Source organism: Trachemys scripta, chromosome 15, assembly GCF_013100865.1.
Source record: "Trachemys scripta elegans isolate TJP31775 chromosome 15, CAS_Tse_1.0, whole genome shotgun sequence".
NCBI lineage: Eukaryota > Metazoa > Chordata > Testudines > Emydidae > Trachemys > Trachemys scripta.
The window spans coordinates 20407515-20425213 of NC_048312.1; the positions used below are offsets into that span (position 1 = coordinate 20407515).

Here is a 17699-nt window from a genome sequence, read left to right on the forward strand (position 1 = left end):
GTCACTATTATTAGAAGGGTGGATTAGTTACTGTGAATTAAGGGCTAGAGTTTCAAAACTGACTAATGATTTTGAGTGCCCAACCTGAGACACCTCAAAAGGGTCTGATTTTCAGAGGATGAGTGGCTCACACATCCTGAAAATTTGGGCCCTCAAAAATCCAGGCACCTGAAACAAGTAGTCACTTCTGAAAATGTAGGCTTTAGCCCTTGTTTCTGTTCATGAACAGATCCTAAGCTCCAAGAACACAGTAGTTATTTGTAAATATTCCCCAGGTGGTTTGGAGGAACGATTTTCAGCTCACTAACTCCATTTGCTAATCTTTATTCACGTACTATTATTTCTGTTCCTTGATTAGATGTCAAACTCTTTAAACTAGAGAACAACAAACACTGCACTTTCTGCAATTAAGTTTTTGAAGAACAGCTTGTGCTAAAATTCAAGAAACGTTGAGGATTTGTGAACATTTTCACCAGTCCCCACTGCTTTTCCCAGATACGTGCAAATAATGAACACTGATTCTAATTTAGAATCTAAAACTGTGCCCATGTTGTGGCTGAAAGCACACTAGCATCAACAGTCTTGAGCAGGGAACTAACACTATGTTCCTAGCTGTTGTGTATAAAGTTATCATCCTGAGATCCATGCTGCAGTCTAACCCCACTGCCCCACAGGTAGGATATAGCACAGTTTAGTAATGGAGTCTCTGGGGGAAAACCACCACAGCTGTCCATGCTGCACCAGGGAAGCTGAGCTGGAATGTGCTCACAGCAGCTGTGAGCAAACAGGATTGTTCAATGCGTCAGCTGTGGTGTGGACAGGCCCTAATAGAGATGGCGTCCCTGAGTCCAACAAGGGCTGAATGTGCTCCAGATAGCGAGCTGCACACCACCCAGCTCTCCACTTTGTTCATTTAAGCAGAGAACCTCTGAGATTCCACTTTGAGCAAGCGAGGGAAAGTAGCTGAGTGAGCCTGCTTAGATCTATTTTTATATTCCTTCTCCATCTGTTCCTCTCCACAGCTGGCAGAGCCTGGGACTGCAGTGTTAGATCTTCATAACAAAAGCTTCCTTATGAAACATGGGGCACTCCTCTCTCCCCACCCCGTTTGAGGCAGTCTATTTTGGGAGACACAGATGGCATGCCCATCTTCTCACCGAGCACCAGAGAAGAACAAGCAAACACTAGCCAGTGATAAATGCTCAGCCAAATACAACATTGGCATCACATCAAGGGTCTGAGAAACCCACAGAGCCTGGGGAGGGAGTTCATGGCTTGGGCTGACACACAGGTCCCATCAAGGGGAATGGGGTTCATGGGTGAGTCTGAGTTACTGGACAGTTTTCACTAGTATAAAGGCTTTTGAGAGGCATAAAGACATAGCAGAGAGCTCCCTGCCATGGTATCTTCATAGCACAGAGCTGTATGTCCCAGCGCTATGTTATTTGATTGTGTTGATGCTATGTCCTGTGTTTATTTTTCTTGTGCAAATATCCAGACGGGGGTTGGGTGGGGGTCAGGTTTGACCTGCTGGAAAGCCATTGCATCCCTAACTGCAGCACTGACCAAAAATCAGCAAAGAACTACATGAAGCAGCTTCTACCGACCTTAGGATGCGTAGAAGCAAGGGGAAGTCAAAGGGCGTGGATCTTGAAAGATGCACAGGAACCTGTTTCCTCATCTTGAAGGCGATGTCAGCGGCTGTGTCTATTCAGGGAGAAAAACAGGGACACACATTTTAATACTGAGAGAGCTGACACACGGAGCACCGGACCAAATGGAAAAACAGCAAATACATTGCTAACCACCTAGGGAGCTCCCTTCTTAGACAGGAAGAACATGGCTGTATTGGGGACAGAGTAGTACTTCTATCAGGGCCTGATTCATAAAAAGGCCTTAATGTAAATGAGGTCCAGGCCCTCAACATTTAGCCTCACTGGTTCTGAGCTATCTGCGTTTTACAGACCTGCAGGCCCAAAGGCCAGAGCAGCTTGACCCAGGGATGGAAGGGAAGAGAAGGTTAATCTGTCATTGTAAGGGTTCCATGCTGAATACACCATTTTCCAGAATGAGCAGTGAATCGAAGATCCCCAGCGGGGGAAATGAAACAGAAGGCGAAATCAACATGCAGACATGGCATCTCACACTTGAGTGGCACAGTGAAATCTTACTGCGAGATTGGTTCTGATGATCATCAAGAAGGCCATGCAGCATTAATATCATGGGAGGTGCAATCATCCTGGGGATTTCTGATAACACAGGCTATGCTGTCTGGATCTGGTTTGTGGAAAGCGTTAAGTTTTGACATAATTTTAAAACGCAGAAATCAGTATGGAAAGGAAAGTCTTTGGGGAGCAGGTGTTAAGAGACAGCAGCCAGCTGAAAACTGCCTTTTAGACAACTGCTACCCACAGAGTTGGGGCAGATTTAAAGAACACAAGACCCTGTTTTTTGATTACACACATGTATGTTGCCTTGGTTAGTTCTGCAGCTTGACAGGCTTCAGTGTGAATGAGAGATATTACTGTGAATTTCCTTTGGAAGGAAATCAAGATGTTGGGTCTGATGAATTCAGAAAGACACAGCTGTAGGACAAGCAGCTGGCCTTAGACTTTGTTTATGGTGTTGAGTTATTAGTGATGGGAGAAGAGAATTTTTTTATGCAACCTTTAGCATTGTCTCCTGTTGGAAGTAAAGGAGGGTAGAAGGGTCTCTGGGAGGGACTGATGTTCTCCCCCTCCCCCCTTCTGTTAATGTCTTCAGAAGGGATTTAGAGAAAGGCAGGGAATACCTACAGTATTGTGCCAATCCCAAATGGTAAGCACCTTAGTAATGAAGGAGCCAAGAGTGTGTTGCTGCAAGGTGTGAGCACCCCTTTGGCAGGCATGAAGCACCCTCGTCTCCCATCAAAATCAGTCTCTGATGCTGAGGGCACCTTACAGGAGATGCTCAGCACCTTTAGCACTAGGCCCCTGGGTATAAAGCTGGGCATGAAGATCCCAGTTCAGCTCTGGGGTTAACTCTCATTGTCATCACTGGAAAGGGAGGTCATTTGTGCTAGGGCTGAATTTGGGTGAGGAGTGGGCTGTATAGACATATGTGGATGCAGCCGAACATCTGAAACTTGCTTGTTAACATACCGGTGTCTGTAGATTCACAGCCAATGCAGCATCGTTTGATTACCCATCGCAATGAGGTCTTCAGCTTCCCAAAATACAGAGAAGTTTTCCAACATGTTCTGGGCTATTGTAATCAAAGAGGTGTGTGGGGGTTACTTGCCCACAGCAATGCTTGTTCTCTGAACATATTGCCCCCCCCGAGCCTCACTGTACGGTCTACCTAGATGCACCCTCCCTGAGCTGCGTGGCTAAGGAGCCCTCTGATTTAACACTGAAAGCAGCACGTCTCTCCTCAAGGATCATCTGCTCTTGCTGCAGTGTTGAGAGAATAGCGATTGGTGTCAGTTCAGGAATGTGTCATTAGTTGTTGCTCCCCTTCCCGACACCGGATCTCTCACTTATAACTCCACACCCAGTGCTGCAGATGGTTAAAAAAGGAGTCTCTCTAACAACAGTTTGGTTAGAGTAGGTCAGTGGTGACCAACCTTATTACACTAGAGGGCCACATAAACCTAGCACAACCTTGTGTGGGCCAAACAGAGTCTACATATTTTAATAAGATTTAAAGTGACCTGTATTGATTTATATTTTAGGTTCAGCTTGTTTCATATGTATTTAGATAGACAACACTGTATGTAGACAATCTATTTACACACTTGTGTAAACTAAAGTGATGTAAACATGAAGACAAAACGCTAATGAATCGGCCGTTAGTATATTATGGTGAAGCCTTATGAAATGCTCTGGTGGGCCATATACGGCCCGCAGGCTGTAGGTTGGGCACCCCTGGAGTAGGTGGTGGCTCTGCCATTCAAACTGATCTGTGTGTCTGCATGGGGCTTGGTCAACATGACTTACTGTGTGTAGCGTGGAACTTAACTGTGACCATTTTTGGATTCCATGGAAGTCTCCTGTCCATGGTGGCCATGTACAATTTCCATAGGATGCTATGTGGCCAACTGGCAGCTTGTTTTACTTGTTTCTTACAAATGGATCTTTGGTTTGAGGCAATCCATTCGAGAATGAAGTGTTCATCCAAAAAATAACACAGATGGTGCTTAGTGCTGCTGTGTGGAGCATTTCTGTATGTAGCTAAGAAGTTGACCAATTTCTCTTCCATTTCTTCTGTTGCAGTTTCCATTGACACAGCAAATCCACACTTCAGGAAAACACAAGATCAGTCTCTAATGGCAAGCATTTCTGTCTGGGTTCATGTTTGCGGGCACACCCAAGTGACCCAAAGCATCATCCAACTTTGCTCCTGATTCACAGTGCTGGTTCAAATTTTTCAGTTCTGCCAGAAACATCTACGGACTTTACAAATTGCTTATTCTGTGGATGGAACCAGAAGTCTTTTCACTGGGACAGTGGTACTGGAGACAAATGTCTTCATGAGTTAGCTGCAATAGCCATATAACTCTCCTTCTTTGGCTTTAGTGGTACTTTAAGTACACACAACAGTCCACAAGGTCACTTATGGCTCAAAAGGGATAATACACAATTAGCATCAAGAAACTGCTCCACTATTTCATTATATGATTCCCAGCCCTCTTTATAAAGATCCATATGTATCAGAACCCCAGCCACCATGACTAGGATCAGACAGATTAGGCACACTCTTACTTATGCCAATATTTAACAGAAGACGGGATGTGGCAGGAATTCATCCAAAAGCTAGCAAGTTTCACAGCTACAATTCGTGCTGCTTGCTATGAGCCAAGTTTTCCAACTGACTGAGTGATTTAATATCACTGGTGTCCATTGTGCAGCAAGGGAAGGGCTGTTTGGAAGGAATGAAGGCAGGAAACAATAATGGTGGAGTTTTGTTTAATCCTCAGAGCTGCTGAGCACCTGCGACTTTCAATAATTTCGAGGACTGGACTCAGCCACAGGGGCTGGAGGGTCTCCTCCCCACCAGCTTTCAGACCACTGGGAAAACTATTGGTTTGTTCATTAGTTTCTGTTTATGGCTCAGTTTTAAAGGCAGAATCAGCATAGAGCCTAAGCAACCTTCTCCATCCAGGATCAGAAGCAACAGACATGCACACACCAAATGCAGTGCCTCTGTCCTACAGAAGGCAGCTTCAGCACCTACCACAGCTCAGTCCTTTAACATGCCTCTGAAATAGGCATTTAAAGCTAAACAGAATACATTGCTAAGCAGAACATTCTCTGCCAAGTCCTGCCACCAGGACTACATCTTATAGGGCACTTGCCAATTCCCTAGTCAATTTTATTTATTATAGTCTAGGAAAGGTCACGACAAATCTCAAAAGATAAAAATCTGTCTCTCTCAGGATGCCTTCCTTATTTTCATTGGCCCAGGCCTCTGCGTTCCACACTAACAATAACAGGACACGGGTTCAAGAGGCACCATCAGTGCAGCTCACACTTAAATGGTCTGGGTTTGTTTTTCATTCCTTGTATAGCTGATCCTTACTGCTCAATTCTCGGTTCATTAGATTTCTCTTGGATAAGATTACGGTAAGTATAAGAGCCTGACGCCACCCTAAAACCCAAACACAGACACATTAGACATTTGCAGCCCAGGGAGTGCCAGTTCCCTCCTGAAGGATGCAGCTGCAAGTCCTTAGTCCAGATGTAAACTCACTGGAATCTCGGAGTACCTGTCTGGGGCATCCTCAGCTCTCACCAGGACATTTTGCGCTGCACTTCCCTTCCTGTTTCCCTGCAGGATCTTACCAGTGACAGTTCCTACTTGGCTGGCACTGCAGCCCTCTGATCCCATCCTGCTCCTGTTGTGGATCTCAAACTCAGTCTGTCTGTCATGGCTTTCAAAGGAAGTCCTGCTTCCCTGTAGCACCAAAGTGCTGAGCTTGCTTCCTTTACAGGCTAGTGAGGCTTGCCCCTCGGCTGCATATTTAAACTGGGATTTTCAAAGACACATACGGGAGCTAGGCATGGAGGTCAACCGGAGCGGTACGGACCTAACTCCCATAAGCTCTCCTTTGAAAATCCCACCCCCCGTTTTATGAGGAGAGAACGTGAATCTCCGATATTTTAAGTGCCCGTCATGGCACACACATGGTCCTCAGGGGAGTCAAAGAAGGGACTGGGGAAAATACGGTCCTCTAACTACCCATTATAGGTACGTCTACACTCCAAAGCTTGAGGATGCTTTCATCTCGCTAGCGTAACAATAGCAGTGAAGACACAATGGCACGGCCTGTGACCCAGGTCAACAACCCGTGTAGGGACCCAGGTTTAATCCTCACTCCAGAGCAGGGACTTGAACTCAGAGCTTCCCCGCTCCCCAGGGAGAAGGCTACAGGCTAGTCTGGGGTGCATTGCTCTCAATCTCTCCTATTGAAACTGTTCCGCTTTGTATAAATACTTGACTGTTCAGTGGGCCAGAGCGAGCGAGCATGACTATAGCCTGGTGATTAAAGCACTTACCTGAGAGGTAGGAGATGTGGATTCAAATCTCTCCTCTGAACCAGGCAGAGAGAGAGCAGCCCACCCCAGAACAACCTGTCGCCTGGGGGCTAGGATGCTCACCTGGGAGGAGGGACAATTGGGTTCAAGTCCCTGCTCCAGAGCGGGGATTCAAACTTCTGTCCTCCAAAGGGGGAGGAGGGATGGGGGAATGGACACACACACACACACACACACACACACACTTACACTTTGCTGGCCTGGAAAAAGTTTTCCTCAACCAAAACTAATCGGGTCAAATTCATGAATAGTTTCAGGTCGATTAAAGCAGCATTTTTCAGCGATTAAGCTACGTGAGTGAAAAATTTCACCCACTTCTCATGCTGAACCCCTTCAACTGCCACAGACTTCAGTCTGAAATCAGGGGGCGCTGAGGAGGCTCTGGACTTTTATGGGTTCAGTCCCTAAAAGAACCAGCAATGGGCTCCTAGACCAGGGAAGAACCAGGTAGGGAAATTGCATTAGTGATAGCTTTAGGATGCTGGCTGTTGGCTAATATCAGCACCACCACCTTAGGCACATAGAGGTTGGAGATGGAAAAAACACTCAAGATCATCTTGCCTCCCCATTCGCAGGGCAGGTAATCGTCTCTCACAAAACACGTAACATATTACACTGTTACGGGGGTAGATCTCAGCCTGGGACTGCAATGAAAGCACTGTGAAGTCCCTTTGTTTTCTGCCATTGCCTATGCTGCTCTGGATGAACGAGCCAAGCTGTGGGCCTTGAAGGTTAGATTTCCTGAGCAAGTATTTTAAACTGGGTGCTCCCTTTGTTCTCCCAAGGACTCAGCTTTCTTCCTGCAGGACACATACTGCCATTGTTCCCCCAGGTACTCCCGCTGTACTTCGGCAGACTCCCATTGTTCCTCCAGGTACTCCCACTGTACTTGGGCAGGCTCCCATTCTTCCTCCAGGTACTCCCACTGTACTCCGGCAGACTCCCATTGTTCCACCAAGCTCTCTCTCTTTGATGCTTCAGAACAAAACAGTGTTTATGAAAAACATTTTCAATTTCACCCTTGACTGAGCAGGTCAGGCCTTGCTCGCCCTGAGTCCACAGGGACGCCAGCTCACTTCATCACCTCCTGCTCCCTGAAGTTATGAATCATATTCACTTTCACTAAGCCCCCCTTCCCGGCTGCCAGCGGAGGGGACGTGGACACAGTTCTTTCTGCAGCCTGTCAATGCTGTCCCACTCCAGCCTGAGAGGCAGAACAGGGGTCTCTCCCTCCCTAGAATTCCCAGCATTAGCAAAGGGCCAGGACTGGAGAGGCAAGGATGGTTCAGATCAGGATTGAGGTGCATTGACACAGCCATATGGGGATCCAGCAATGGAATAGCAAGGGCACTGCAGGCAGGAGGTCTAAGGTGTACTGATAAAGCAATGAGGTGCACTGATAACATAGGGGCACCCAGCCAGACAGGAAGTGAATGCTAAAGTCACAGCCAGCAGGGTTGTATAATGGTTCAGGTGTTTCCCCCACTCAGGTGTCTGGCTATTTAACAACTTGCCATATGCCATGACATATACCTTGTACCTTGGCCAAACCACAGTGCGCTGCTCAGGCAGACCAACGTACAGATATTACACAGCACATTGACGTTATTCCTCCGGGTGCCAGGATAACAGATCCCAGTGAACCAGGGATGCAAAGGGCTTCTGGCCTCTGTGTGGGTCTGTCATCTTGGAGCACGTTAATATTTTCAGGGAAAGACTAACAGAAGGAGCCGGAAATGGGAAGAGGGCAGAGGAAACGCTCTTCCAAGATGAGCCCAGCAGAAACGCTCACAATAATAATACATTGTTAAACAAAACCAGAGGGCGGGCCAGCTTCTGCAACCCCAGGACACAAAGGCACTCACACTCCTTTAGAAATATAGGTTATTATTTTAATGCTCATTTTTAAAAAATGTAACCAAGACATTACACTCAGTAGCATCACCAGCAGCGGGCTCCTCTGTGCCTGGCTGTCTGATGACTCATCACATTCTAAACCATTGGTCAATGCACTTAAAATATAATCACATGCACAGAATCCACCCCCTCTTCTGCCACGCTGCTCCCACTCCTAAGTGATAGACATCGATAGAGGGAAAGGGAGAGCAGCCAATAAATCATTTATAAAATATTTAAATTAAAAGGGTAAGAGATACCACGTAGGCACTGGGTGTTGGGTCCCCTTGCCCCATGGGGCAGTGGGACGGTGTAATACAAGATGGAAACGATGGCTCTGAAAAGCAGAGGAAAGAGGAAAAATTCTCCTGTGAGTGGGAAGGAGGCAAGGAGTGAATGCAACAGTTGCTCTGGGATAATTTGGTACATTGTGGCTTGAACTAACCTAGCTTCCAAAGTAAGGCTGGGAGGTACAAGAAACAGATTCAGGCCTGATTCTCGCATTTGGGGCCCAGATTCTCTTCTCACACCAATTTCCCACTGGTGAAACTTCATTTTAGTTACTCCTGATTCATGCTGGTGAAAGGAAGATCAAAATCAGGCCTTTGACCTCTTCCACTCAGCACTGGAGCGAGGTGCCAGGGCTGATTCCCCTGCCAATGGTAACCATGGAGAGGACTGATCTTTAGGCAGCGTCCTTATCAAAGACCAGTGGAGTATTCTGCAGCTGTGACACCACACCCTGCTCCGTAGCATGGCTGCTATTTGGTTAGCCATTCCTGTAGAACATTGTTAGGTCATTTATTTATTTTTAAATAAGGGCTCATCAGATGCAGATAAAGAAGAAAGGCCTTTGCGACTTCTGGACATCCTAAGAAGATGAGCAGCATCTGTGAAGGGGGAGCCGCCCAAAAATTTATTCTGCCACAAAATGACCAGATGGGAGCAATCAGCTACACCTGCTTGGGGAAATCAAGCATAAATATGGGACGCATGGGTTATCCAGGATAGCCAGGCCACCTGTGTGTGCCCCGGAACCCGCAATGCATCTCCCCAAATCTTCTACCCCCTGACTGCCCCAGAATCCTCCAGCACACTTCTGCCCCCCACCCCGAGCCCTCCAAAATCTCCGTATTTTTTCCAAACCTGTCCCTAAACACAAGCATTCACTTACTGACCAGCACAAATTACAATTTCGTTGGTAAACACTCATTGTCTGAAATAGCTCTTCCTGTTTCTTTCCACCAGTTTTCAAACGTTATCTGTCATTCAAACATCTTGGTCTTGTCGATACATAGCTTTCTGCTGCAGCTTAACTCTGCAACTGTACTATTCACACCTGCAAAGGATTTTGAAACAGACTGTCTGAACCATGCTATACCGAATAAAGTTGTGACGTATTGCGCACACACAACCAGACAGCGCACTATCAACTAAAAGGCCCAAACAATGGCTCTTGATAAAGTCAATCCTGGCAACCAGGCAGAACCTCATCTAAAACTGTGCAAGGCAAATAAACTCTGGAATTCACTAGTCTCCTGGGAATGATGAAATTCATGGAATCTTCCTCACACAGAATCAGACACTAGATAGCTCTCTCTGTGGGGAGAGGGACACCTAGGCCCCTTCTCTTCAGAACAGCTGTGTTTCATCAGCTAAACATTCTCCACTGCAAAGGAAGTGAGGAGGATGTGGGAGGGGGAGAAGCACATCATCTTTGACCTTTGTATTGACCAGTGATTTTTGTAGTTGAGAGAAGAGTGGCATAACAGATAGATAGTTGAAAAGGACAGATAGAAGAGTCAGGAGAAAAGCATATACTTTGCACAGAACTCCTCTTCTCTGGATCTTTTCAGACAGTCTGATTACAGGTGTTGATGCCCAGTGTTGCCAATCACAATCAAATAAAGAGCCTCACAACAGCCCCAGCTCCTGGAGTCACAGTTTCACATTTAAATCTGTACTTCCAATTCACAAATATGGAGACAAACCTGAAAACACGAACCCTAAAAAGGATCAAAAAGAGGAAGGCAAATAAACAGAACTCCAAATGCCCTGCTTTTAAAAATCTCGTCGTATTTGGGGGCCTGACTGAGGCTTTTTCAACGCTTGGGGTTGGCAGCACCTTGACAGGGAGTCCAATACTGTGTCTGTGGCGTTTGCTGTCAATGTCACTATGTGCTAGCAATGCTGGCTCCTAAAGCTATTGATTTCCCACTGAACATTGTCCAGTAAGCACAGGGACACGTGAGCATGGCAGCCCTCATCTGCTTGTCTGACGTTTCCCCAGCAAGATATCCCAAAGGTCTCTCTCTAACACGTATCAGCCGAAAGACGTCCGGGTGTAATCTGATGGGCTCCATGTCATCCCCTAGTCATCTTTTCTGGATGATGACGATCATAGCACCTACAAGCCCCAACCATGGACCAGGAACCCATTGTGGTAGGCGCTGTATGAACCCGGAACAAAAGATGGTCCCTGCCCTGGGGAGCTTGCATCATCTCTAAATCCTTACAAGCTGAGCTGCCCTCTGCCTGGGGAAGGGATGCCGATCTAGTGCAAGCTCCCCTAGTCCTGCCCACAACCCGTGAATCAATCCCAGCCTCAGCTTCCCTTCAGCTTTTGGGGGCTACAGAGACCCCATTTCCTTTCAGCTCTGGATGTTAACAATGAAAGCGCATTTGACACAGCTGGTTGAATGCCCTGAACAGCAATACTGGAGCCAATTCCGAGACTGCTGAAGACCAAGTGAGCTTATATGACAACCCAGTTAGGCTGGAGAGTTTTCCAGTGGGACCCTCCCAAGTTTGTTAAACCCACATAGATCAACTCTGTCCTTGTAGTAACCAAACTGCACGTTTGGGTGTGAGGAAGCTCGGAGAGTAGTGGAAGGCAGCCAGCCTGTGTTGGTTCTTGTAAAGTTTGATGTAATATAGCACCAGGCAGATCCCTGTGTGACAGCCACCAGAACGTGACAGCACACACTATCTGCACTTGTGTGCGCCAGCACATGAGCAATGCTGATATTTTCCCACACTTCCTTCCCTGCTCCGCTTCTGTGTGGACCTAATTGTTATGCTATGGAGGCAGGATGTCATCTTGTGTTATTCTTAGCAGCATTTCAGCGCCTAACAGAGTTCTGAAAAGATCAAAGCCCTTCATGTATTCCTCCACTGCTGGAAGTTACAGAAGGTTGGAGATGCACAATCCCCCACATAGCATAGAGGAATATATTCCACCAGGGAAGATCAAGAGTAATAAACCCCCCAATCCCCATTCACCCAGGGAGCACAACGGAAAGGAAATTCCCTTTAAATAGCTTGTCAATAAGAAATGAATAAGAATAAGCATTGGGTTTCCTTCTCTTCCCCCCAAATTTCAGAATCTCTCCCCTCAAAAAAAGTTACCCTGATCTGAGGTCTGGGATGGCCAACGCTCAGACCTGGACCAGAGACAGGATTGAGTGGCGATATATAAATGCTTCAGGGTCAAAGAATGGATCACTGGAAAGGGGAGATTCCTAGCTTTCCAATGGGACAGACGACACCTGCCTCTAGCCCCAGAAGGCCCTGTGCTAGACTTTTTTCCACACCAGTGTTACAGTAATAGCTATTTTAGGTGAGCTTTGGAATAGGGTTTTTTTATGTAACCATACATGGCAGATGCAGCCTCCTTTAGGATGAGTGGTTTCACCAGTTACAAATAAGGGGCCATTCCAAACACATGTAAAACCCCTTTGTAACACACCACACTGTCATGTATCCTGTATTAGAGACAGATTAGATCGTGGTCTATCAGAAAGGCAGGCAAGGCTAATGCTGTGTCTACACAGATCGGGGAGGGCTGCACTGGTGGTTGTTTTCCAGTTTTCTGACACACAAGCTTCTTTCTCTCTCAAACTGCACTCACATGCCCCCACTTCTACTGGTGCACACATATGCATGCGCACTCATTTGTAATGCACACCCACATGCTACAGAAACACAGGGCTTCACGGTTAATCAGATTCCAGGAGTTGTTTGAAACAATATAGAAAAAAAGGTTTTAATGAACTTGGGCTCATATGAATTCCAGACTTTAAAACCAACTTCAGTTTTAAAAGTTATTTTTACTTTCAGGAAAGATGAGAAATTAAAGTTCACCAAAAAGAGGAATTCTAGAGAAAACGTAACTAAGGCTGTGGAATGAATGGGCATTCTGCGTACACAGGTGCAGAGATACAAAGATAGACAGATACCCACAGCACACAGACACCTGCCATTGTCCCATAATAAAACTATCAAATCATCATATATACTCTTTGTTTTTTTGGTGAAATGGAAGGGTCTGAAGTACAGTTACCAGTTTGCTTCAATGTGCCAGGACATAGCTGGACACTGTAGGCTTGGATAGAGCCACCCTCTCTTGTATACATTCATAACTGACAACATAATAGCTCCTTACGCACAAGTAACTTCCCAGCGGCCCATCTCCATGGAACACAGGGGAGGAAAACCTTCTGTCCATATTCCAGCTCATTGTAATATAATTCATAACTGATCTAGCAGTGAGTGGAAAATCAGGAAACCTGTTGCACTAGTAAGCTTTAAAAACTGATTTTAAAACAGAATCTCACAGTTGAAGGTGCTGAAAGTTCCCACCAGGTGAATCCCTTCACTCTCCAAGCAGCCTAGGCAACTTTCCTGACCAGTAGGCACTGCTATACCCTCTACTTCTGTTAGAGGCCACAGTGTTAAAAGCCCTGCCCCCTCTTCCTCCTCATGAAGTAGTAAATGTTTCAGCCACACCTTTATTTCTGTTGGTAAAGACACTAAACTGATGAACAACCACAGATACACAGTACAGCATAATGTCATAACACACCCTGCTGGAGCAGAGTTAAAATTCAGATGTCAGATTTGACCTTTGCTCTCTTCTCTCTGTGTCTCTGAGTTGGGCCTTTGATAGCTATAGTGTCCCTCCTCTTCCTTTGTTCAAAACGGTGCCTCTCAATCTTTCTCCAGTCTAGTTCTTCGGATCTTCTCATCAGTCCTGGGTAGGGATAGTGACCTGATAGTGACCTGGCCTCACTCCTCTTTTCCCCTCATCCTCCCTTTCTGCCATAGCAGAGGCAGCCAACAGAAAAAAACAAACAAACAAACAAAAACCCAACAGATTTCATTCCAGTGGGAAGACGTTGTGAGAGTCATCAGGAAATGTCAGCTGCTGCCAAGGTTGAGTTCTCCAGTTCAGAGTAAGAGACACGTGTGCCAATTAGCTCTTCAGTAAGAAGTTCCATGTTCCCGCATGCATCTGAAAGATCCCCATTTTTGCAGGAATGTGGGAGATGCCCATTTATTTCCATGTCTAGTGAATTCCCATTGTGGTGCCATTCCAAACCTGCCTTGCATTTACTCAAGTCCTGGATGTCAGTATCTTTGTGGATAGCACCCAGCTCCCCATTGGCATATATGTTCAGAGCGTACTCACTGATCCTAATGCTGGCATTCTCTCCATCCCCACCATAAGTAGAAGTCCTAGTACTGGCAGTACCAGTCTTGAACTGCTTCTTGCCTACAATATGCTGCCTGAGAATTTTACGGAAGGTGAGTCGGAATTCCCTGATCCGGTAGGCATAAATCAATGGGTTCACTACGGAGTTGGCATGAGACAGGATAATGGCCAGGTACATCAGCCAGAGCGGAGGACGGGCACAACCCGGGCAAAAGAGTGTGAAGCAGTTTATAATGTGGAGTGGAAGCCAACAGACGGCAAACAACCCAACGATGATGGCCAAAGACTTGGCCGCATGGACTTCCTTCTGCAAAGTAGAGCGTGAGCGTTCCCCATGTACCATCTTGTTCTCCATCTGTTTGAGCTGCCGCCTGGCTGCCAGAAAGATTTTCAGGTAGATGCCAAACATGAGGAGGAGGGGCACCAACACACAGGCAAAGAAATTGTAGTAGACCATGTACTCCATGGTGACCACTGTCTCGAAGAGACAAGCTACCATGCTTTTACTGCAGTTGCTGAGCGAGGCGTTATTGGTGTCCTGAGCTTCCCTCTGGGAGCATTTGTTCCAGCCCAGCATGGGCGTCAGGCCGATGATGAAGGATAAGACCCAGCAGATGGCAATGATACCTTTGGCTCGCGAGCTGGTCACCAAACCATTGTACCTGGAAAGCAGAGGAGAGGAGGATTACAACAGTGTAACTGGTACAAGCCCCTGTAACTTCCCAATGCTCATCTCCATGGAAGGTATGCGGGAGGTAAAGCCTTTCAGGGAATACTCCAGCTTGCTGCAACGTGCTTATCAGAAGCATCACTGAACTGCAGTGCTGAGCCCGTTTCCCTCAACCCAGTGAAGGCCAGAGTGATGTTGGACCTGGACAAGGAGCCCTTCTAATGTATCCTATCCACTCTTGCGCGGCGAAGGGTGGGTGCCAGCAGCACCGGTCAGCTCCCAACACATAAAGCCGATCAGCAATTCCCTTCTCTGCCTTACAAATACTCGCTCATGGTTATGAGCCTGCTTGTCAAATCATAGAGGAAGCAACCGTCCTGCTCTGCCCCTCCGCCTGCAGGGAACTGAAACACCCAGAGCTGCTGCTCTAACTTTATCTCTATGCACTGCCAGAGGCAGAAATAGCTACTGAGCATCCCTGTAGTGTAGTGTTGCTTGCTCCCTAGCTGAGTGCAAGTACAGTACAACTGCCCGGTATCACAGAGCTCTAGGATACTGTGCTAGTCGCCCAATGTCACAGAGCTTAGATGAGGGTCTCAGAGAAAGGGCACCATTAGCTCAGTATCAGAGCTCAGGCTGCACAACACGCCTTTGATGGCAGTCACAGGGAAGTCAGTATTGCCAACCCAACGCTGATCAACTGAGATGGGATCCATAACCAAGCTGAGCAACGCTGACAGTTGTGCCTTTCACAAAATAACCGATTCAGCATGGCTGGCAGCCTCAGCTGAAGAAAGATCAAGGACTCTGAATAACAGGACATACTGTGGTCTGGCAGAGCTCTGTGGTCAACATGTCACTCTACCCCTCACGCCAGTGCTTTCGGCAATAAATCCACCCAGCTATTTTGAGAGAAAAAACTGAAGCGCAGTAAGAACCTGACACCACCAAAAGGCCTTTGTTTGTTTCAAATATTAGCTGATCCATGGGTCTAGCATGCTGCTGTAAGCCCTCAGCTGAAGGCACCAGCTGTACGCTTTGAAAATGTAAGTTGTAGTAGTGTGTCACATGTGAGTACAATCTCTTTTCCCCTCGTAGTATTCACACAGAAAGGGAATGGCAGGATTCCCACATTGTCCGTTGCTGGGTCCCACACTGTACTTGACCCTGTGCGTGCGTGATCTGACTCTGGGCTGCTCCCATGTTCTCCAGCAGTTGCACTACTTCTTTCCCCATGTCGGATTCTTTTAACAAATAAACTTAAAAAAACCACCCAGAACTCGCTCTCTTTCTCAATGGGTTTGTTCTTCCCACACACGCTCCTCTCCTAAAGCAAACTAAAGTCCTGCAGGGAAGGGGAGGAGGAATGCTGCTTGTCTCAGCCAGAGAACAGAACTGGGAGGTGACATGTGTTCTTAGCCCCTGGGCATGAGATGGGAGGGCAGGCTGATCATTCAGACATTCTTTAATTGCCTTTCAAAAGCATAAAAAGTGGGAGACTGGGGAAAAAACAGAAGCATGGTGCAACTCTTTTCTCTACCAGCTGGCGAGAGGACTCAATCCAGATCTGGAAGATAGAGAATGTTTCTCTAGAAACTGGTGACAGTTGTGTGAATCCTCAGAAAGTGTCAAGAATACTGCCTATCCAGGAGGAGAGAAGTGGAGTTACTCTTAAATTCAGATCGAACCAACATGAGTGGAGTTATACCTGTGCTTCAAAATGTATATTTAAAATCACAAAGAGGGAACAAGAGATTGGAGGATGGCACTTGAAGCTTTAAAAAAAACCAACAACCTAGAATTGGCTGCATCTTTGTCAGGAGGAATTTTGAAATTGTACAGCTGTTATCCCACGGCTGGAGAGGTCCCTTCCCTGACACTAAAAATATATTTATTGCAGCTCTCAGTGCTCTTACCCTCTGGGGATTTCCATGCAACAGGCTTTAAAGGCTTGTGAAACAGCTTTTAACCCAAGCATCCTCCTTGCTGTACTGCCCTACAGCACTGGGCTGGCAGTAGAATTAATCAGCATAGAACTGGGTCCTTCTATAGCGCCTCTCATTCAGGGATCCCCCAGAGGTTTGAGTTGTGCCTCACACGGTAAGATCCCCCTTTGACAGGTCCATAGAGACAGAGAGAGATGAAAACACATTATCTACAAACAAGTTCACCACAATTCTGAAAGTGTCAGGACAAGGTGACAAACCTCACTGCCCCTGTAACCTAGTAAGAAGGTAAACTCAGGTCTGTAGAGATTGAAGGACTACATACAGAATGGATTTATTGCTGTAACACAGCCAGGTGCCTTAGAGATGGGAACCAAATGCGTATGTTTAAATAGACAGGAATAAAATCATGAATATAGCATCCAAGAGGGAGTAGGCTCTGAGCATGTAAAAAGTCAGATTCCTGCCCTGAAGAGGTTATAATCAAAGGGACTGATCCTACCAACAGTTACTGCGAGGCTTGACCCCCATGGATTTCAGTGGGACCATTCATGGGTAATAAGTAGTGAATCTAATAGCAAGTGAGACTCCAAGGCAGAACATCTTCCAGACTGTCAAAAGCCTTGTGACAGTGAACTCTTCCGGTGCTTCTCAAGCAGCCCGTAACTAACACGTGGCTAATGGTGTTAGTGTACAAATGAGGAAATAACCTACATTCACTCTAAGCAGGGCTGTTTTATTCTACACCAGCAGAAACAAGGATGTGAAAAACAATGTTTGTCCCAAAACAGGTTACATCAGGAGGGAAGGGCATTACAAACTGTGGACTGAAAAAAGGCTGTGAACCCAGGGATGTCCAAGGGCACATCTGACTGCTCAGATCCAAAACATGGGATTTAAAACAGAAAATCAGCCATTTCAGCAGCCACTTTACTCGCATAGGGTTCAATTATCAAGCGTGAGCTACCGTTTCACATCTGAACTCCAAGATTAGCAAGAGGGCAACTAAAGTGGACATTCAGGAGGACTTTTCAGCATCTCAGGTTTCAAGCAGGGCTCACTACATCCAATTAATTTTAATCTGTGGTGGTGAAAATGTGATCCTTCATTCCAATATG

General features: G+C 46.5%; 1 protein-coding gene across 2 annotated transcripts in view; it reads right to left on the bottom strand.

Moving 5' to 3' along the window:
* Positions 1 to 12710: 12710 nt before the first annotated feature.
* The window catches only part of ADORA2A (adenosine A2a receptor), a 37232-nt gene continuing 32243 nt past the window's right edge, over positions 12711 to 17699 (bottom strand). For both annotated transcript variants that reach the window (XM_034791319.1, XM_034791320.1), the window contains one exon: positions 12711 to 14627. In XM_034791319.1, the coding sequence (XP_034647210.1) occupies positions 13661 to 14627 (967 nt within the window). In that variant the 3' untranslated portion in view covers positions 12711 to 13660. The remainder of the gene's footprint in view (positions 14628 to 17699) is intronic.